The sequence below is a fragment of the Sus scrofa genome, chromosome 2 (assembly GCF_054392235.1).
Source record: "Sus scrofa isolate SSC_HxYL_T2T_F1_AM1 chromosome 2, Sscrofa_HxYL_maternal_Yorkshire_Landrace_v2.0, whole genome shotgun sequence".
NCBI classification, from domain to species: domain Eukaryota; kingdom Metazoa; phylum Chordata; class Mammalia; order Artiodactyla; family Suidae; genus Sus; species Sus scrofa.
The window spans coordinates 17,843,214-17,864,756 of NC_139384.1; the positions used below are offsets into that span (position 1 = coordinate 17,843,214).

General features: G+C 47.2%; 1 protein-coding gene across 1 annotated transcript in view; it reads right to left on the minus strand.

Moving 5' to 3' along the window:
* PTPRJ (protein tyrosine phosphatase receptor type J) overlaps positions 1-20,537 on the minus strand; it is a 184,591-nt gene extending 164,054 nt beyond the window's left edge. The window contains exons 1-2 of the mRNA XM_085011671.1: positions 20,520-20,537; positions 11,743-12,316 (exon numbers count right to left, since the gene is read on the minus strand). Of these exons, the coding sequence (XP_084867797.1) occupies positions 11,743-12,316; positions 20,520-20,537 (592 nt within the window). The remainder of the gene's footprint in view (positions 1-11,742; positions 12,317-20,519) is intronic.
* Positions 20,538-21,543: the final 1,006 nt, after the last annotated feature.

The window sequence follows — 21,543 nt, forward strand, 5'->3', positions numbered from 1 at the left end:
AAAATGCCCCTAAGAAGACCAAAGGAGGGTGAACACACCCCCCCAGAGGGTTTTGGGGGTACAGTTCTTTTCCGTCTCCTGTATTTACTAAAAGAAAAAAAAAAAATCCAGTTGCAAATTTAGTACCTAATCTACAATGTGTCCATGTGTTTGTTTTCACAACTTTTTTTTCAAAAGACTTTCTACTGAGTAAGAGTGCCCTCTAGGACAAAGTCTCAAGTTTATTCTATGGCCTCCTGGGGCACCCCTAGGAATGCATCTACCCCAGTAGTAAAATAAATAAATACACTGAAATCTATAAATTACCAAGCATGTGTAGGAAACCCTATTTTAGTAGAAACAGCCACAACAAGCATAAAGACAAAGACCATCCATCAAAATGGTACCAGGAATTAATTTCAGGGGAGTGGAGATAGAGATAACTTTGCTTTCTTCTTTATCTATATGTTCAATTTTTTTATATTTTAAGAGAAACCTGAACTGACTTATATGGGAATCCTATCAACCTTGGAATCAGGATCTTCCAGCCAGCTGGCCTAACAGCCCCCAGCCTGGGATCAGCATGAGTCCAGAGCAGGCCAGCCTGAGTGGAGAGAGTGGGGGCAGCATGGCCTGGAGGTAAAAAGTCTGGGTCTTGGGTCTGAGTCCTCTACTCCTCACCAGATGGGTGACGACCCCACAGAGCCGCAGCTCCCCTGAGAAGGCCCTAAGTTCTCAAAGTACACAACACACCGGACAGCAAGGATTAGCTCCCTATCAACCCTATTTACCAAAGAACACAGAGCACAGCCAATAACCTGTCCCTCTGGGGCGGTCCCCCGAGGTTTCCAGAAGGGTAACCACTTAATGTAAGGCCTTCTCAGCTGCCAATCAACTCACTCTTCCACTGTTCATCTAAGGGATCTCTCCAGAAGCTGGGCCTCCCTGTACCAGCTACTGCATGGGGGTTTTCAGCTATATATGGGGGCACTGATTATGCTTATTTGGGGACTTTACCCTATCTCCCCTTGTCCTGAAAATGGAACCCACCTCCGCCCTCTACCCTACACCTTCCACCACTCCATTCTCTATAACAGTAGCTTCCAGTTTTTTGGCAATGACTGAGGCCATGATTAATTCATTTCATATGCAATTCTGTACACACACACACACACACATATAACTGTGCGTGTGTGTGTGTGTATAAAACTGAAACAAGTTTTATAAAGCTATACTTACCCTTTCTACATGCAGTAGACTCCAACATTTTCTATTCTATCATTTTTTTTTTTTTGTCTTTTTTTGCTATTTCTTTGGGCCACTCCCGCAGCATATGGAGGTTCCCAGGCTAGGGGTTGAATCAGAGCTGTAGCCACTGGCCCACGCCAGAGCCACAGCAACGCGGGATCCGAGCCGCGTCTGCAACCTACACCACAGCTCACGGCAACGCTGGATCGTTAACCCGCTGAGCAAGGGCAGGGACCGAACCGAAACCTCATGGTTCCTAGTCGGATTCGTTAACCACTGTGCCACAACGGGAACTCCTATTCTATCATTTTTTAATGCTGGTCATAACTCACTAAATTGATTTCAGGACCCCTGGTTTTTGTTTTGGGGTTTATTTTAAGCTTATTTACTTTTTAGGCCATGCGCACAGCATGCAGAAGTTCCTAGGCCAGGGATCGAACCAGCACCACAGCAGCGACCCGAGCCACAGCAATGACAATGCTGGATCCTTAACCCGCTGGACCACTGGGGAACTCCAGAACCCATGATGGTTTTAAATATACCGCTTTACAACATGCAAGTCTATGATTTGGTTTGCTCAACTTTTTTTTATTTTTTTTATTTTCTTTATTTTTATTTTTTTGTCTTTTTGCTATTTCTTTGGGCCACTCCCGCGGCATATGGAGGTTCCCAGGCTAGGGGTTGAATCGGAGCTGTAGCCACCGGCCTACGCCACAGCCACAGCAACGTGGGATCCGAGCCGCGTCTGCAACCTACACCACAGCTCACAGCAACGCCGGATCGTTAACCCACTGAGCAAGGGCAGGGACCGAACCCGCAACCTCATGGTTCCTAGCCGGATTCGTTAACCACTGCGCCACGACGGGAACTCCCTCAATTTTTTTTTAAAAGAACATTTTCTAGAACATATCAGGTGGAACCCTATACAACTGCCGGTATTCAAAGGGCCAAAAATAGTAATTTCATATGATTCAACCTAATAATTACATATGAACCAAACTAGGGGACTCAACTGCCCAGTTTGCCTTTTGAAAGCTAATCCTGAATTTGACAAATTTTATCAACTGGGCTACACGATGAAAGTACATTATTATGCACAAAAAGAAAGATAGCACCTGAAATAGACTGGACTGGTCACTGAGAGATGGTCTGAGCCACACCTTAAAAGGAAACAACAACAGAGAGATGCTGTGAGAACTGAATGAGCTCATATATGTTAAAGGCCTTGCAAATGATATGGTATAAATAATATTTTCATTTTCATAAGTAGTAAATCATAAGAGTCCCAGCCAAATAAGATGATAAAACAACAGCCAACATCTTTTGAAGGTTTATTTCATGCTAAGAACTTTTTAAGCAGATCAATCTAGGCCTCTGCAACCACCCTTTGAGGTAGGTATTCTTGTCCCCATTTTCCAGATGAAAGCAAGTGTGGCTCTGATCATTAGAAGTGTTGGCCCAAGGAGTTCTCGTCGTGGCGCAGTGGTTAACGAATCCGACTAGGAACCATGAGGTTGCGGGTTCGGTCCCTGCCCTTGCTCAGCGGGTTAACGATCCAGCGTTGCCGTGAGCTGTGGTGTAGGTTGCAGACGCGGCTCGGATCCCGCGTTGCTGTGGCTCTGGCGTAGGCCAGTGGCTACAGCTCCAATTCAACCCCTAGCCTGGGAACCTCCATATGCCGCGGGAGTGGCCCAAAAAATAGCAACAACAACAACAAAGACAAAAGACAAAAAAAAAAAAAAAAAAAGAAGTGTTGGCCCAAGATTACACAGCCAGGAAGTAGAGGAGCTGGGTCTCTCTCACCCCAAAGCCAGTGCACTAATCAGCGCTGGGCTGCAATCTCCTCCATACCTACAACTTCCTCAAAAGTGGCCACCCCCAGGCCACACGAGGTGGGAAGAAATAACCCCCATGACACAGGGATATTGAAAGCACAGCGGTCCCTCGGCCAGCAGCAGGAAATGCAGCATCACCTTGCTGCCGTGGAAATGGGGGGACCGTCAGCACAGACTTCCCATCTCCTACAGTTAGAGCCCAGGATTATGTCTTTAGGTTTCCAGTGTTGGCATACAATAACTCCTCTTGGTCCTACAGAAAATGCGCCCAGAGATGGGAGGTGGCCACAGCCCAGTTGGCCAGGTCACAAGACAGGGATGCTCAAGGAGGACTCTGTTTAAGGAACATGGTCAATATTCCCAGGCTCTTTTGGGGTGAGGACCACACTGGCCACTCTTCAGTCACAACTTACGGTCATTTAACCTATATTAATTCAATTACATTAACATGTCAAAAAAGAAATATTATTTAAATAATGCTATCAGAGAAGCCTACAATGGAATTCTTTTACGGTGCAGCAGGTTAAGGATCTGGCATGGTCACTGCAGAGGCTCAGGTCACTTCTGCGGCACAGGTTTGATCCCCGGCCCGGGAACTTCCACATGCCAAAAAAAAAAAAGAAAGAGAGAAAAGCCTACATTGCTCCCCAATTTATACACACACACACACACACACACACACACACACACACACACATAATCCACTGTGGATTTAATCTCTTATAATCCAAATGAGAATTTTTTCTGACACAATTGGTGCAATGGGTTAAGAACCTGACTGCAGCAGCTCTGGTCAATGCAGAGGTGCGGGTTCAAATCCCAGTCAGGCGCAAAGGATTAAAGGATATAGTGTTGTAGTTCAGATTCAGTTCCCAGCCCAGGAAATTCCTTATGCCGAGAATACGGCCATTAAAAAAAAAAAAAAAAAAAAAATTCATAATTATGGCATTTTGCCCTAACTTTAAAATCTAACTCTTAAGTAAATGAAGTAATGTTCTTATATTTCCATACCCATTTACAAGGAACTTTAATATAATGTGACCTCATTTAACTAACCCATTTACCCTACGTGAGAGGTACTACTACGATTATTTTTTTAATGATTTTTATTTTTCCCATTAAAGCGGGTTTACAGGACTCTGTCAAATTTCTACTGTACAGTAAGGTGACCCAGTCGATGATTTTTAATTTTAGAAATGTCAACGCCAAGGATCATAAAGGTTAAGACACCTGCCCAGGATCACAAGCTAGCGAGACGGGGGAGCTGGGACTCCAGCCAGGCAGCCTGGCTCCAAGTGCTATATTCTCTTCACCACCCAGGGGTCTTATTTAGCTGAGTTTCTAAGGAACAAGGGCTGCATCTAAAATGGTTGGAAATATATATATATTTGCAACACAAATGAGAGACAAAGGATTAACTTCCTTAATTTCCAAAGAGCTTGTACAAATCAATAACAAAAAATCTCTTTTTTTTAATGAAAGGGAGTTAACCCCCAACCCAAAAAAAAGGAAGAAAGAAATGCAAATGGCCCAAAACAAAGAGAAAAAAAAAATGCTCAACTCAAAACTGAAGATATAAACCAAAGACAGGACACATTTTTTCATCTCTGGTATGCATTTAAAAATTTAACAATCCAGAGTTCCCATTGTGGCTCAGTGGTTAAAGAATCCGACCAGGAATCATGAGGTTTCAGGTTCAATCCCTGGCCTCGCTCAGTGGGTCAAGGATCTAGCATTGCTGTGAGCTGTGGTGTAGATCCCGAGTTGCTGTGGCTCTGGCATAGGCCAGTGGCTACAGCTCTGATTGGACCCATAGCCTAGGAACCTCCATACGCCACGGGTATGGCCCTAGAAAAGACAAAAAAAAAAAAAAAAAAAAATTAACAATCCTGTGGAGCTTTCTTGTGGTGCACCAAAGTTAAGGATCTGGCAGTGGGTTAGGATCTGGCATTGTCACTGTAGCGGCTCGGGTTGCTACTGTGGCGCAGGTTCAATCCCTTGCCCAGGAACTTCTACAAGCCACAGGTGTGACCAGGAAAAAAAAAACAAAACTGCTTTTAATTTAACAATCTTCAATTCAGCTGACAGGACAGAGAAACATTCTCCAAGCCTATGGGTGCAGGTACAAACTGGGGGAAATTTAACAGCTATCAAATTTTTAAATGCATGTTCCCTTAATCCAGCCATGTCAAAATTAGAAATTTAACTTATGGATATCTTCGTGAAGCTTACAAGAAATATGTACCAAAGGCACTCTCTGAAGCATGATTTATAAGGGAGGGTGGCGGGTGGGAAGGATTCTAAAAACAACTAAAGTGTCCATTGGTAGGGAAATGAACAAATATACTATGGTAAAGTCACACATCAGAACATAAGGCAGTCGTTTTAAAGAATGACTTAAAACCATTGGTACAGATATGAAATAATCTCCAAAATAACTAAGTCAATTAAAAGCCTAAGGAGAAAACAATACTTTACTGTAACTTTTTAAAAAGGTGAACATAGATAGACATTATATAGAAACATCCCCCCCCACCCCTCAGTGGGAGGAAACCAAAGATACTCACAATGGTTATCTCACTGAAAAGGACTGACTGATACTTTTCTAAATGTTACACAGTTTTAGATTGGAGGGTTTCTAACCTGCACTTCACAGACTTTTTTTTTTTTTTTTTTTTTTGCTTTTTAGGGCCGCACCCGGGGCATATGGAGGTTCCCAGGCTAGGGGTCTAATCAGAGCTACAGCTGCCAGCCTACACCACAGCCACAGCCACGCCAGATCCTCAACCCACTGAGTGAGGCCAGGATTCAAACCCGCAACCTCATGGTTCCTAGTCGGATTCGTTTCCGCTACGCCACGATGGGAACTCCCTTCACAGACTATTTTAAAGAGTCCCATGAAACCCCCGAACATGGATACAAAATTATAAAGGTGTGAATTTCTTTTAGGGAGAAGATTTTTCACTTTTACCTATTCCGTAAGGATATTAAACCTCCCCCTCCCCTGAAAGATTAGGAACCACCGCGTTAGACTCCGTACTAGTGCAGAGTTTTAATATTCACTCATTTCATCGACTCAGAAGCCATGAAATAACACTGGCGGGGGACTGGCACAGGCTCTCCGAAAAACACCACCCCATTCCTGCCCTGAAGAAGGAGATAGTTTGAGGCATAATAACGACATTGCCTGTTCAAGCCTCAGAAATGGCACCAGAGGACTGCTTCCCTCTAACAGGAAGAAGGAAAAGTGGAACTGAAAACTATTTGCATGTTTAAAATTAGACCTTCTGTGGGAGCTGACACTACTTTGCTTTCAAAGTGCCCCCCATCTGCTGTCTCGTTACCACCACCCCTCACCCAAGCATTTACATGCCATGGAAATTCTGAGACAATAGGATGACTAATAAGGAATGCTATCACTACTAAGGAAGTAATAACAAATTTCCTACAGCTCCCATCTTCCAGGGGGTTACCAGAAAAGCCACTGGAAAGCCATACGAGGAGGTGACAAAATTGCTGTTGGACTCTTCTGCTCTGAGACACCCCAACTTCCAGGGGTCTCCACTTAATTGGATTCAAAATTATATCCACCATCACCACTCCTTGGCCTTTTCTCCGGAGGGGCAGCAAGGACATCACGTGCACAGCCTGTATCACAACTGTGATTGGTTAGCTGGGGGTGATCAGAGTAATGCCACCCCCACATTACTTGCCTATAAGGGTCAAGAAGGCAGGCTGCCTCGCTCACTCATCACCTGGCCTCCACTCAGTGGCTGTTGCAACATCCAGTATGTCCCCAGTTTAAGCCATTTATCACATTTACAAGTTTTGCCATAATCGCACCATCTTTATGTAATTATTTATTCAATATTTTTTCTTTTTTTTTCAGACACACCCACAGCATGCGGAAGTTCCCAGGCCAGGGATGGAACTCACGCCCCGAAGTAACAATGAATCCTTAACCCACTGAGCGAGGCCAGGGATCGAACCCGAAACCTCATGGTTCCTAGTCGGATTCCTTAACCACTGAGCCACGATGGGAACTCCTCATCAACTTTTTCTTAAATTTAAAACAAATGTATTTACCATGACACAATATGTAACCTCACCCAACCTATAAAACACCGCTTGAAATGCAACTTACAATTTCTTTATGACTGCCCCCCTAAAGTAAATAATTATTAACATTTTAGAAAAATGTTCTGTGAGTCAAGTTCATTCTGCACACCCCCAGGGTTATTTTGCACTACTCTGTGGGAAACACTTAATAAATATTTGTTCTATGAATTAATGATTTGAAGGCCCACGTCCTCTCCCCAGATAACAGCAGCAGCCACAACTAGCAACCGAGGCTTCGATTTTATACAGCGGTTCCTCTTCTATCTTACTTGATCCTCTCAACCACCCAGAGAAGCAGGAAGTATTAGTCCCATTTTCCAGATAAGGAAATGAGGAGTCACAGAGGTTAAGTGGCCTGCCCAAGTTTTATGCAGCAACTAAGTGGCAGAGCGAGGACCCAACTCCATGTCCTTCCATCCCAGACTCCATTCTGTCTCCACTAAAGCACGCCCACCTTGCAAAGTCAGGGTCCCAAAGAAACAGGAGGGGGAGAAAAGGTATCTGGGTTGTCCATGTTACAAATGGAGCGGGTTCTACAGTGCTTGGGATGCAGAGAACCCAAAGTGACTTCCTGCCCCATTGGGGTTCAGACTCTACAAGCCTGTCCTTCACCACAAAAGTCTGTCACCTCCTCTCTAGCTGCACACTAAAGATATTTTCTAAAACACATGAATCCCTCCAGCAGAGGACAGTAAACTGGGGTGTCAGAGACAGCAGACCCGGCTCTGCCACATCCAAGTTATAAATGAATCTTTAGCAAGTTCTGAACTCAAGTTTTCTCCCCGATAAAATGGGACTGTGAGCAGCACCTACCTCTTACTTATTTCTGAAATGGTCAAATGAAATAATGCATTAAAACCCTTAGCACAGTGTCTGCCACATATAATGACACCTATTAATTATAATATTATCAGCAGCATTCTGTTAGAAGGGAAATGCACAGAAAATTGCCTCTTACCCTGCACTCAAACTAATTCCCTTGGCCAAGCAGTGAATGAACTAAGTAAGTAATTGCTGATAATGTGCTGGCTAAACCCAGGCCTACGGTCATTTAGCAAGTCTGTCTGGGCCTCAAGCCCCAAGCAAAAATTACTTTTAGGAGCTAAATAACCTCTTTGCTGACCGAAATTGCTCGCTCGGGAGTCAGGATTCTCTCTGCTAAGGAAACCTTGGGTATTCTGTGGTTATCTTTGTTGTGGGGCTAAACCTGAAGTCAGCTCAAAGTCACAGTCTAACTTCAAACCAATTTGCTCTGTTTTCTTAAACTGTCTGCAAATGAAACATAATCATTTGGTTTTTCCGTTGTTGTTCTGAAAGAAAACAAAAATATTTGAAGTCACCCCTATGAGAATTTAACCAGCAACTTCAAGGGGAGTCAAAATATTTTTCGTACCCTGCATCAAACAGGTAGGTAAGCAGGCTTAAGGATTAGCTATAGCAGATAATAAACACAAACAGTTATTATTCACCAGGAAACAAGGAAACAAAGGACAAGCAAATCCAAAACACTATAATACCAACAAAACAGCTATCAGTCACCAGCTTTTTTTTCATTTTAAAGCAGCCCACTATCAGGCTGATTTTATAAAGAATCTGTCAGGACTACTTTTCTTGAGAGAAGAAGGCAAGGGGAGAAAAATCGCTTTGTCACATTGCCTAAAACATACACACAAACCAAAATTAGTGTGCAAAAATGCTAGAAGAATGGGTGAAGTCACTGCAACCAGCAAAGTCCTCATATTGCAATCACCTCTGGCCATCCTTCCTGTCTTCAAGAAGAGGAATGAGATGCCAGGTTCAAAAATGGCTTTTCCGTCCCTACTAAGCACTGAGCCTTCTAGCGTGTCAGCTCCCCAGCTTATGTCCCCATCCTCATTAATGCCTAAACAGAGCTGCACATTGTCCACAATGTGCCAATTTTTTAAGCTGCTACAGTCGATTCTACTTTCAAATACACACACACACACACACACACACTTGAAGCCTTACAAAATCGATCAAGTGTTTGGGAGGCAATCAGATACCTTCACCCACATATCCTAAATGTACCAGCTTCAGAAATCTCAAATAAGACTTTCAATCTCAAATATGATTTGACTTTGAAAAACTCAATTTACACCCACCGTTTCAGGAGTACACAATGAGGCAGGGCTGTGCCTATAGTAAAATTAAAAGCAAAGTGAAAACATGGGGAGAAAAACAAAAAAGCATCACGAATCTGAGGCACGAGCCAGTGACAGGTTCCAGCCCCAGCTGTCTTGCCAGGTGACCTCAGCCCAATCGTTTTCTTCCGTGGGCCTCAATATCCCTATCTTAAAAAAAATAGAAAAAGAAAAAAAATGAGAGGTTTGAGCTCTGTTGAAGTCTAGTCCAGCTCAAAAATGCACTGATTCCCTGAAAGAGCCAAAATGAACCGTGGAATATGGATTTTGAAGATGCTTTGTCAGAAAGCCTTGTAGATTTCCTCGTTTATAATATATCCAAAAACAAGAAATAAAAAGAGTCCTCTTGAGTTTCTATAGAACAATTTAGAGAGGAAGGAAATATCTGAATAGGGGACAAGTGTAGCGTGGCAAGATGCTACTGAAATACAAGGAAGGATTGGGCAAGAAATAAATTTACCCAAGAAAGTTTTCGCTGATTCAAAGCACAGCTAGGAACTACCACAGCCCAAGCAAAAACAGTAAATAAAACAATAAAATATGTATTACTAAAGTAAACTAAAAATAAATGACGATCAAGTATGTCTTTAGTATTAACTTTGGTACAAGAGATCTTCAATATGAAGCAATTTTTTTTTCATCTTATATACTGTTCTTCATCAATTTCTTTACAGGGACAGGGAGAAGACAGTTCACACACTCTGTACCTTAATGATAATCCCATTTGGATACGCTTTAATGTTTACAAAGCTCTTTCAGACACTAGCCAGTGAAAACCCCTCCATGGGGCAAGTGGTGTTACACCCATACGACCAAAGCTATTAACTGAGGACGGAGGAGACTAAAGGGCAGGACCAACCTGAACCTGGCCCTGGAGCTGGTCTTCTGACACCTAATCCAATATTCTCTGCAGGAGGTCACAGTGCCTTCCAAGGCCTTCAGGAGAGCCAGTTCAAAGCCTGCCCAGGAAAACTGTAGGGGACATTAACATCCAGAACGCCCCTTGGGTGCTGAGAGTTAAGCAGCCCCCAGGCCCCAACTGCCTTCTGGTCCTGCCTGCTGGGTTGCATTGCTTCCCCAAGGCTGATGTTTCCGCTCTCAAACAATCCTTGTTATTTGAGCTTGGAAAAGAATCAGAAAAAAATATATAGATATATACATACATATGGATAACTGAATAAACTCTATGTCTGAAACTAACACGAGACTGTAAATCAACTGCACTTCAATAAGAAAGAAGGAAGGAAAAAAGGAAGGAAGGAAGGAAGGCAGGCGGGCAGGCAGGCTGGGGGGGTGGGGGGAGCCTGAAAAAAAAAAAAAGTTTTTCCCGAAACCTGGTTCCACCCTAGCCAATAACTCACTTCCCAGGTTTCAAACACCATGTCTTTAGAGCTGCTGTCTGTATAAAATAAGAGTTTCCTTTATGAAATGCACGACGACAGGGTATCACCAGGGCCCTGTCCACTGCAGGTTCAAGACCCCAGCAGGCTCCTAGAAGGCTGTGAGGACGAACTCGCTGGCTCGGCTCCTGAAGCAGGGCCGGGTGATGCTACTCCTTCACTTCTCTCCCTGCAGTTCCCTATCTGTGAAATGGGGACGTCTCCCAGCTGCCCAGCCTTAGCCCCAGAGGGAACATCTTTGAAGGGGAAACAGCCCTTTCAGAAAGGTCGATCACCAAACGCCAGGCACAGCATTATCTGAAAAGCGAAGCTCGAAAACAGGGCGAGGAGGGGGTAGCCGGCGCCCACAAAGCACAAATTAAGCACCCAGGGAAGACAGCAGCTGCTCCGGGGAGAGGACCGTCGCCCGGAGGCACGCCTGCGAGTGGCCACCTTCTCCCGGGGCTGGGAACTTTCCCCAAAAGCAGCGCCCTCCGTCCAGAGGCCCCGGCCTCGCCCGCCGCCCGGCCCCGGCTCCCCCCCGGCCGCCGCCACTGCCCTTCGGCCCGGCCCCTGGGGCCCCCAAAGGCCGGGTCGGAGGTCGGCCGCGGCTTGGCCAGGCCCACTGGGCTCCGCGTAGGGAGCCCTCAGCAAACACGCCCCCTCCGGCCGCCCCGGGCGGGTGAGCCGGGCCCTCGCCGGCCAGATGTGACCAGCTTCGGGCAGGGCCGGGCCAGAGACGGCCTGCAGCCCTCGCGAGGGCGGCCACCGGGAGGCTCCGGGAACCCTGGGACCCCAGAGCCCGCCGCCCTTCCTCGGGTACGGGGCAGCCGGGGAAGGGGCTCAGTCGCCGGCGTGAGAGGCTGGCCTCCAAGAGGGGGGCCCCGAGGGCGCTGCCCCCCCCCCCGCCGCCTCCCCGATCCTCTCAGGCAGGGCGCACCGGGCAGGTGCAGGGGCTGCCAGTCCCGCCCCCATCCTCCTGCCCCCCCCACCCCCGCCCGGGCCCAGCCGGCGGCTCACCTGGCCCAGGCGCAACAGCAGCAGCAGCGGCGGCAGCGCCCAGAGCAGCCCGGGCGAACGCGGAGGCGGCCGCGCCTCCCGCGCCGCCGGCTTCATGCCCCGCGCGCCCTGGAACGTGCCCCGGACGCGCGAGTCGGGCCCCGCCGTGCGCCCGAGCCCCGGCGCCCTCGTCGCCGCCTCCAGCCACCGCCTCCGCCTCCTCCTCCTCCAGCCGGTCCGCCTTGTCCCCGCTCCGCCCGCCCCGGGCTTCCCCGGGGACATGGCAGCGGCGGCGGCGGCGGCCACACCGCCGAGCCTGGCGCGGCTGCCGCGGGGGGGATGCGTCCCTGGGCGCGCAGGGGCTTCGCTGGGCGGAGCGAGCGGCGCCCACCCCCCGCGCACGGCGCCCTGATCCCGGCTTCTGCGGCTCCGGCGGCTCCCGCTGCCTCCTCCGCGCGTCATGCGGCTCCGGCTGCAGGGAGCCGCGACGAGCGCTCAGCCCCCTCCCTTCCCCCTCCCCCTCTGAATATTCATCGCTTCCTCCCGCCCGGGCCGGCCCGGCGGCTGCCGAGCACCGCGGCCCCTCGCCGCCCTCCTGCAGCAGCCCCCGCCCCCGCCGAGGCGGCCCGGCGGCGGGGAGGGGGCGGCGGCGCGCCCCGCGCGCGCCCGGGCGGCTCCCCTCAGGCGGGCAGAGGAAGCGCCCCCGCCTTGCCCGCCCTCTCCGCCCAGCCCTCCCACATTCCTGGGACTCAGCACCCGGGACGCGACTCGGCCTCTCTCGAGCCACGAGCCGGCACCCCTCGGCCCCGCTCTTGGCCCCGGGTTTGGGTCACCAGATGCTGAGCGAGAGCCCTGCCGTGGGCACAGCCAGGCCTGCGCTGAGCAACCCGGCGAAGGCCTGGCTGACCTGGCCAAAGGGTGGGCTTGGAGGTGCGTGAACCCCGAAATTGCAGGGGACCGGCAGTGCGTTGTGTTCTCCCCGCCCCCACCCCGGGCCGGGGAGGCAGAGAGCTGGCCTTGGAGCGGGTCCAGTGGTCAGGACCCCAGCTCTGGCAGATGGCAAACCTGGCTCTGCCAGTAGTACTAGCTGTGTGACCCGGGGAGAGGCATTTCACAGCTCTGGGTCTCCTTTCCTCCTCTGTGAAGTGAGGGCAAATACTAGTGGTACTTGGCTAGAGAGACGTGACTATTACGTGAGATAATGAACGGAAAAGTCCTAAACACCCAGCCTGACACGGACACAGCGTGGGCCTCAGTAAACTAAAATTAGGTCCTCTAGCAGCTTGCATCACATCGTCAAAGAAGTCCACAGCTGAAACGGGTTAAAGATTATTGCAAATTTTACTGTTATCCCCATGCACAGAGGCGGGCACTGAGGGACTGGGAGGCTAACTAAGCCTCTTGCCCAAGGAAAAGAAATGAAAGGGCCCAAACCAAGAGGTGCTGGGGAGGGAGAGGTGAATTCCAACCAGAAAGAGAGGTGACACTTGAGCTGGGCTTTGAAGGATGGGTTGAATTTCACTAGGCTGATAGAGGGGGGCAGTGTCTCAGGAAGTGGGAGCAACTTGGCAAAAAAACAGGAGTCCGATGCTTCCCGGGCCTTCTGAAAAGCAGGGACTGGAAGGTTGGAGGGTTCACATGTCCAGGAAACTTTGAAAGGCAGAATAATAAGTCTGGGCTGGATCTGATGTGCTGTAGAGCGCAAACCAGGTGTCCAACGCTGCCTCCAGGCACCCCTTGTGCCTCAGGTTCCCCTCTGTGAGATGGGAACACACCTTCACTTAAAGGGTCTAGGCAGCTCCTACCAGGACCACACACACTGAAAACAGAAGATAAGGGGAGGTCACCTGTTTACCTAACACTCCTTGCCACCTTTTGTTTGCACATGATGTCTTTATCATAATCACCAGGAATTCTGTTCCTTCCTGACTCCTCCCCTTCTTGGAGCAAAGACAGGTGGTTTGAAAGGTGTTCCTGAGCGGAGATGGCCAGAGAGAAGGAAAGCAAGACTTAACTGCCCACACTACCAGGTCTTCCGATTGCCCCAGATTCTCACAGATCCTGCAGACTCTAAGGATCCATCCGGCCCTCCACAGCTTCATGGCTGGGGTCTGCAAGCAACTCTGGGAACACCAGTGTGTCCTTTAATTTTTCTCCCAGATGAAATGTATGTTCATGGCTGCGTCGGTTGGAGCAGGATTTCCTCATTACGTAGTGATAAAAGAGAATAAACAGTCTTCTCAGTAAAGGGAGTTACAACCTGAATAGTAAACTACCTGTTCAGTCATAAACAGCTCTCCCTGGATGAATGAGCTATAAGAGACATGAAATTAATCCTGAGTAGGTGCCATCTAAACTGTCCGAGGGCAGGGGTCGGGCCTTTTTCTCCCGTGGTTGCCTTTCAACCCCTTACTCGTTGCCTTACCCAAAGCAGCTTCTCAGTATCTGTGACCCTGCATGATGTATAAATTTTACAATCATCATTTTTTAAATATATATATATAAATTTATAATTGTATTAATTTTTTTAAAAATTTTAATGTATCTAAATTTTATCCAAGGTAGTGTGGTGTGAAAGTTCATTTTTGCCACAGGGATAAATTCAGGAAGGATCATTCGCTCTGCAAAAGGATTTGAGACTAGGCTCCAGTTTATAAGTCTCTTCCTCAGATGTCACTTCCCCCCCTAGAACTTTCCAGATGTCCTAACCGTGAAGTGGGTACCCTTCCCCCTCCATGCTCTTATAGTTCCATGTGCTAACCTTATTTAACCAGTAATCACCTGTTTATTTGACCATCTGGCTCACTGGACGCCAAGGAAGACCCTTAAGATGGGGACCGCATTTTGTTTATCCATGTATCTCCAGCACATAAAGTCATTCAAATAATATTTATTTAGCTGAATTGAGTACATTCCTGAATAGCAAACTAAAGTGTTAAGTATATGTCTGTACTCGCACACACACACCAAATTCCATTTGCAAACAGCTTTTCAGGAATAAATCTACTGTGCAAAGTTCAAGGCACACTGTCTTTGAGACTATATAATGATATTTGAACTTTTAATCATGTCCACCTTCAAGCAAAAGCTAAAACTTTACTGAAGATGGGGTCAGGTGCACAGAGAAAGAAAGGCTCAAACCAGAAAGTTAGACAGCAGGGTTCCTGGATGTGTTCCAAAACTGTCCAATAAGAATCATCCAGTGGCAGAGTTCCCATTGTGGCTCAGCGGTAAGGAACCCAACTAGTATCCCTGAGGATGTGGGTTCAATCCCTGGCCCAGCACAGTGGGTTAAGGATGAGGCATTGCCGTGATGAGCTGTGGTGTAGGTCGCAGATGCAGCTCGGATCCTGTGTTCTTGTGGCTGTGGTGTAGGGGGAGGAAAAAAAAGATCACCTAGTGGCTTGTTAGAGTACACATTCCCCAACTTTCCTTAGACTGCAGGGGATGTGGCCTGGGAATCTGTCTTTTTAACCAGCTCCTTGGGTGATTCTTACTGTGATGCAGGACTAGAAGATCTGTCCTATGGCTGCCTGGCACTGTGTCCCTAATGATAATGAAGACCATTCATCGGGTACTTACTAGGTGCCAGGCACTACTCTAGGTACTTGACATCCATCTTTTTCTTTTTCTTTTTCTTTTTTTTTTTTTTTTTTTTTTTTGGTCTTTTTAGGGCCACACCCACAGCATATGGAGGTTCCCAGGCTAGGGATCCAACTGGAGCTACAGCTTCCGGCCTACACCACAACCACAGCAACGCCAGATCCTTAACCCACTGAGCAAGGCCAGGGATCGAACCCACAACCTCATGGTTCCTAGTCAGATTCCTTTCTGCTGCGCCACGACGGGAACTCCTGACATCCATCATTTCTACTCCTTGTAGCAACCCTGTTGTATAGGTATCACTATCACTATTTTATGAACAAAGAAACTAGAGGTTTAGAGCACCTCTGAGAGGCTTAGTTACTTACACAGGCTCACACAGCTTCAGAGAAGCAAAACCAGGCTCTGACACCTTATCTTTCTTACCACTGTCATGGTGTGCCTCCCCTTGACAGTTGCAGATGAGTTAATATAAACCGTTCTGTGTTGGCTGCTATTATTTTTATCATGACTCTCTTGGGCCTCAGTTTCCCCAATTTTAAAATAGGAAGGAAGGGACAGAAGATACAAGACTTTCTACTTCATCCCCCAAGAATGGGGGGAACATGCAAGGCAACCACGTTTAATGAGAGGTCCACCACCCCAGCAGGAGGCAAGCCTGCTGGGCACCAGCCTGGAACCAGGTCACCAACCCTGCAGGGAGTCCATTCAGCCTGGCAACCCTCAGTTTATTTTAAAAGCCACCATGAGCAAACCATTCTCCAGAGCCCTCCTAAGCGGAATGGAATGTTTCTTGGGAGTCTGATTAGCTAATGTTGCAGGCATGGCTGCCCTGAGACCTTCCTGCCTCATAGACTTGAACTGAATCAGAATGGGAAGGAAGACTTTTAGAAAGTTCTTTCAAAAAAAAAAAAAAAAAAAGTAGCACTTCATCTTTATAATAGTAACAGGATGTTTCCTGTGGACTAATAACTGGGCTGTGGTTAGAACTCCATGTTTGGCCACCAGACCTCAGTTCCTCCCTAAACAGTGCCCTAAATCACCTGCCCCTGCACCAAGCCAGGGAGTGCCTTGGCCAGGGCTTTTTTTTTTTTTTTTCCTGTTCCGGACTTCAAGCACATGCAACATGAAGCATTTTCATATTTCTTGTCATGTGTGTGGTGTGTGTCGTGCGTGTTGTATGTTGAGAGAAGAAACAAAGTTTGCTTACAAAGAAACAGTGGCATGTGACAGATTTTCAGAGTGTGGAGAAAGGAACGAGAGCCACTGCTCTCAAGAGTCCCCACCCTTTCCCAAATTTAGGCACCCACAGTGGGCAGCCTCCTGGCTTCTGCAGCTCCCAGCTGTTAGGTCCTGAGTCAAGGTCCCAGAGACCCCAGGACCTCCATGTTCTAGCAGAACAGACCCAAGACCCAAGGTGTGGGGGGAGCCAGGAACACAGGGAGTGTGTGGCAAGGAGACTTGGGGCCTAGGGGACAGGAGGCTTTTGTCCAGGGCTTGAGAATGACTTCTGCACAAAGAAACAGAAGTGCCAGGCAGGGGCCAAGAGGCAGTCAAGCCTGCCTCAGGAACATCACCTCAAACAAAGAAAGGGCTGAGAAGTGTAAAGACAAGAAAAGGGAGGTAAGCAGGGCTTCTTGGCAGCTGGGTCCTTCCAAACTTGTTAAAAATAAATGAATTTTTTTCAGATTTGAAAGGAAACCTTTTTTTTTTTTTTTTCAAGTTGAAAAGAAAATCTTATTCACATTGGGCTGGATGCATTCAACACCTGGGTCCCTGCAGTCAGGATAAGAAAGCACCTCATCGGGGAACAATTGCATAGTGGAATCTTGCTAGTAGAGAGGAAAATACCCTGAAATCTAAATAAGCAAATAAAAATCACATATGGCAATATAGTTACATTATACATATAAATGATATATAAACATATGTAGTGCACATCATATTGGATAGATACATGCGGAAGTTTTGCTCATGGCAATAAAGTATAGTGAGCTTGAGTATGGACTCTGGAGTCATCTACATGGGTTCAAATCCTGGTTCTGCCATGTATTAGCTCTGTGACTCAGAACAAGTTACTTAAGTTCTCTGTACCTCAATATCCTTATCTATAAATGAGAAGGTTCTTGATGATAATATCTGCCCCATAGGGAGTTCCATTGTGGCTCAGTGGGTTAATAACCCGACGTAACATCGGTGAGTACAGACAAGTCAATCCTCTTGGGCTTAGTTTCTTATTTTATAAAACGGGGGTCATATTAGTGTATCAGTCAGGATGAGCTAAGTTATGCCGCAGTAACAAAGACCTCCCAAATCTCAGTGACTGAAAACCATAAATATCTGTATCTTGTTCTCACTACATGTCCTTACAGGTCAGCTCAGGGCCAGGCTCCACATCATCCTCACCCCAGGAGCTGTCTGCTAGAACAGATGCTATCTGCAACATTGCCAATTGCTATGGCAAACCGAAAAAGAGCTTTGGAGACTCTTGAATGGCAATTAAATACTCCATCCTGGAAGAGACACTAATTCTTTTCACTTGCAGATCATTAGCCAGGACTTGTGACTCCACTCAGCTACAAGGCAGCCAGGAAGTACAATCCTACCAAGTGCCCAGAAAGCAGAGCTAGAAATGCCTAGTGAACGGTACACATGACCATCACAGTGACAGAGCCTCCAAAACCTGACAATTGAAAACCTGGCCCAATGAGCAGCAGCATGACGTCCTCTGGGAACTTGTTAGAAATGCGAAATTTCTGCACCCCCACCCCCGGCCCTACTGAGAAGGTTAATTTTGTGAGTGGGCCACGGGATGCTCAGATATCCGGTTAAACATTATTTCTGGATGTGTCTGTAGGGTGCTTCCGGAAGAGAGTCACATTTGGATTGGTGAGCTGAGTAAAGCAGATGGCCCTCCCCAACGTGGGTGGGCACCATCCAATCTGTTGAGGCCTGAATAGAACGAAAAGGGGGAGGATGGTTGAATTCTCTCTCTCTGGCTGTTTGAGCTGGACAACGATCTTCTCCTGCCCTGGAGTCCCTGGTTCTCAGGCCTTGACTCACACTGGAATCTACTCCTCTAGCTCTCTGCCTCTGTGGCTCTCAGGCCTTTGTTTTTTGTTTTGTTTTTTTTGTCTTTTTGCTATTTCTTTGGGCCGCTCCCGCGGCATATGGAGGTTCCCAGGCTAGGGGTCAAATCGGAGCTGTAGCCACCAGCCTACGCCAGAGCCACAGCAACGCGGGATCCGAGCCGCGTCTGCAACCTACACCACAGCTCATGGCAACGCCGAATCGTTAACCCACTGAGCAAGGGTAGGGACCGAACCCGCAACCTCATGGTTCCTAGTCGGATTCGTTAACCACTGCGCCACGACGGGAACTCCTGTATACATGTTTTTTAAACATATATTTAACCAATATTTCCTATTGGTTCTTTTTCCCATAAGAACCCTAATACACCTACGAAATCAGAATGTGCTTTTTTTAATTTTTCTTTTTAGGGCCACACCTGCAGGTTATGGAAGTTCCCAGGCTAGGTGTCACATCGGAGCTGCAGCTACTGGCCTATGCCACAGCCACAGAACAACAGATCCAAGGCATATCTGTGACCTATGCCACAGCTTGCGGCAACAGTGGATACTTAACCCACTGAGCGAGGCCAGGGATCCAACCCACATCCTCATGGACACAGCATCAGATTCTTAACCTGCTGAGCCACATCGGGAACTCCAGAATGTGCATTTGTAACAAGCTCTCTAGTAGATTCCTATATACCTTAAAGTTTGAGAAGCACTGGCCTCGTCCATTGGGTGGCAGGGCAACACGCTCCTTAAAAGCTGGCTCTCAGCCTTTACCAGTGATTTGGTAAAGATGCTTATGTCTGGGCCCCCTCAGAGACTCAGAATTATCGTTCTATTTCTAATAAGAACCAGAGCGCAGGACTCTGCACACAGGTGATACCGATGCAGTTACCTTTCTTCCAACCACACACTGGGAAAATACTTTCGTGTTTGTTCTGAGTCTGTGGGATTTTTTTCCTATGAAGGAAAAATAATTTTTTTTTTTTTTGGTCTTTTTAGGGCTGTACCCGCGGCATGTGGAAGTTCCCAGGCTAGGGGTCGAAACGGAGCTGCATATGCCAGCCTATGCCACAGCCACAGCAACACAGGATCCAAGCCACGTCTGAGATCTGCACTGCAGCTCATGGTAATGCTGGAACCTTAAACCACTGAGCAAGGCCAGGGATCAAACGCACATCCTTATGGATACTAGTCAGGTTCATTACCACTGAGCCATGATAAGAACTCCCAGGAAAAAGAATTTTAAAAGGTCTACACTACCACATACAAGCAGAATATGTTTAAAGGGTTTCCTTTTGGAGTTCCCTCATGGCCCATCAGGTTAAGGATCTGGCATTGTCACTGCTATGGCTCCAGTTGCTGCTGGAGCACAGGTTTGATCCCTGGTCTGGGAACGTCCCCAGGCAGTGGGCACAGCCAAAAAACTAATAATGATAATAATAATTAATAAAGTAAAATAAAATTTTAAAATAGTTTCCTTTTACTTAGAAACTGTAATCCGAGATCAGCTAACTATGGACCAGGCTATGTGCAAGCTACTTTATACACTTTATCTTGTTTAATCCTTGTTTATCCATTTTCATTTTTTTTTTTTGGTCTTTTTGTCTTTTTTTTTTTTTGTTGCTGTTGTTGTTGTTGTTGTTATTGTTGCTATTTCTTGGGCCGCTCCCGCGGCATATGGAGGTTCCCAGGTTAGGGGTCTAATCGGAGCTGTAGCTACTGGCCTACGCCAGAGCCACAGCAACGCGGGATCCGAGCCGCGTCTGCAACCTACACCACAGCTCACGGCAACGCCGGATCGTTAACCCACTGAGCAAGGGCAGGGACCGAACCCGCGACCTCATGGTTCCTAGTCGGATTCGTTAACCACTGCGCCACGACGGGAACTCCTTGTTTATCCATATATTTATAACCACATCCCTACACCATAGGCACGATCATGATCCCCATTTTATGGTGAAGAAACAACAGCACGTACAGTTTAAGTAACTTGCTCAAGGTCACACAGGAGGCAGACACCAATCTGGCTGAAGCCAAAGCTTGTATTAACTGAGATTGCTTCCCAGGACAGACATCCTGGCCTGAGGAGGTCCTTCTGCAGAATTCCTTCCCTACTTTCTGGGTCTCCCACATGGCCCTTTAACCTTCAGCCTCTTAAGGACAACATGATACAGATACCCCTGAATTCCCGGCACACACACAGTAAGTGAATGGTTTCAAGTCAGGGACATATAGACAAATTCCTCATCTCCCTTGATTCTTATTCATGTGCTGCTGTTGTTTTCCTCTATTGCTATTTTCATCAGGCCTTTTTTTCTTCTGAGCCTTGCCTCCACCCTGTTGAAAGATGCTGTTGCTGCTCTCAGGGTTGAGCATTCTGAGACTCAAGGAATTGTAAAATGTAACCCACAACAAAGAACCTTGGAGGCCATCCAGTCCAACCTGGTTGCTCTACTGATGAAGAAACTGAGGTTCAGAGAGGTTAAGAATGGTAACACAGCCAGTCTGGAGATCAAGCAGTGCTTCAGCAATCTTTCTTTCTTTTTTTTCTTTTCATGGCTACACCTTCGGCATACAGAAGTTTCCTGGGCTAGGGGTTGAATCAGAGCTGTAGCTGTGGCCTTTGACACAGCCACGGCCACACTGGATCCAAGCAGCATCTGTAATCTAGACCGCAGCTTGCAGCAACAATGGATCCTTAACCCACCCAATGACGCCGCATCCTCACAGACTCCATGTTGGATCTTTAACCTGTTGAGCCACAACAGGAGCTCCCTGCAGTCTTTCCTGACGTGCTCCCTCTCCTCTGTGTGACTGGTGGGGAAGAAAATAAAATCTCTCTCATTCTGGGCCTCCACCCTTCTCAAATAACCTCCATTAATTTCTGGGCTGTTAAGAAATGTCTGTATAACTGGCCAATGGGGACCTGCATTATAGCACAGGGAACTCTACTCAATATTCTGTGATAATCTATGTGGGAAAAAAATCTGAAAAAGAATGGTTTTGTGTATATGTATAACTGAATCACTTTGCTGTATAGTAGAAATTATCACAACATTGTAAATTAACTATCCTTCAATAAAACTTTACGTTTTTTTAATTTTTAGGGAATTCCTGTTGTGGCTCAGCAGTAATGAAC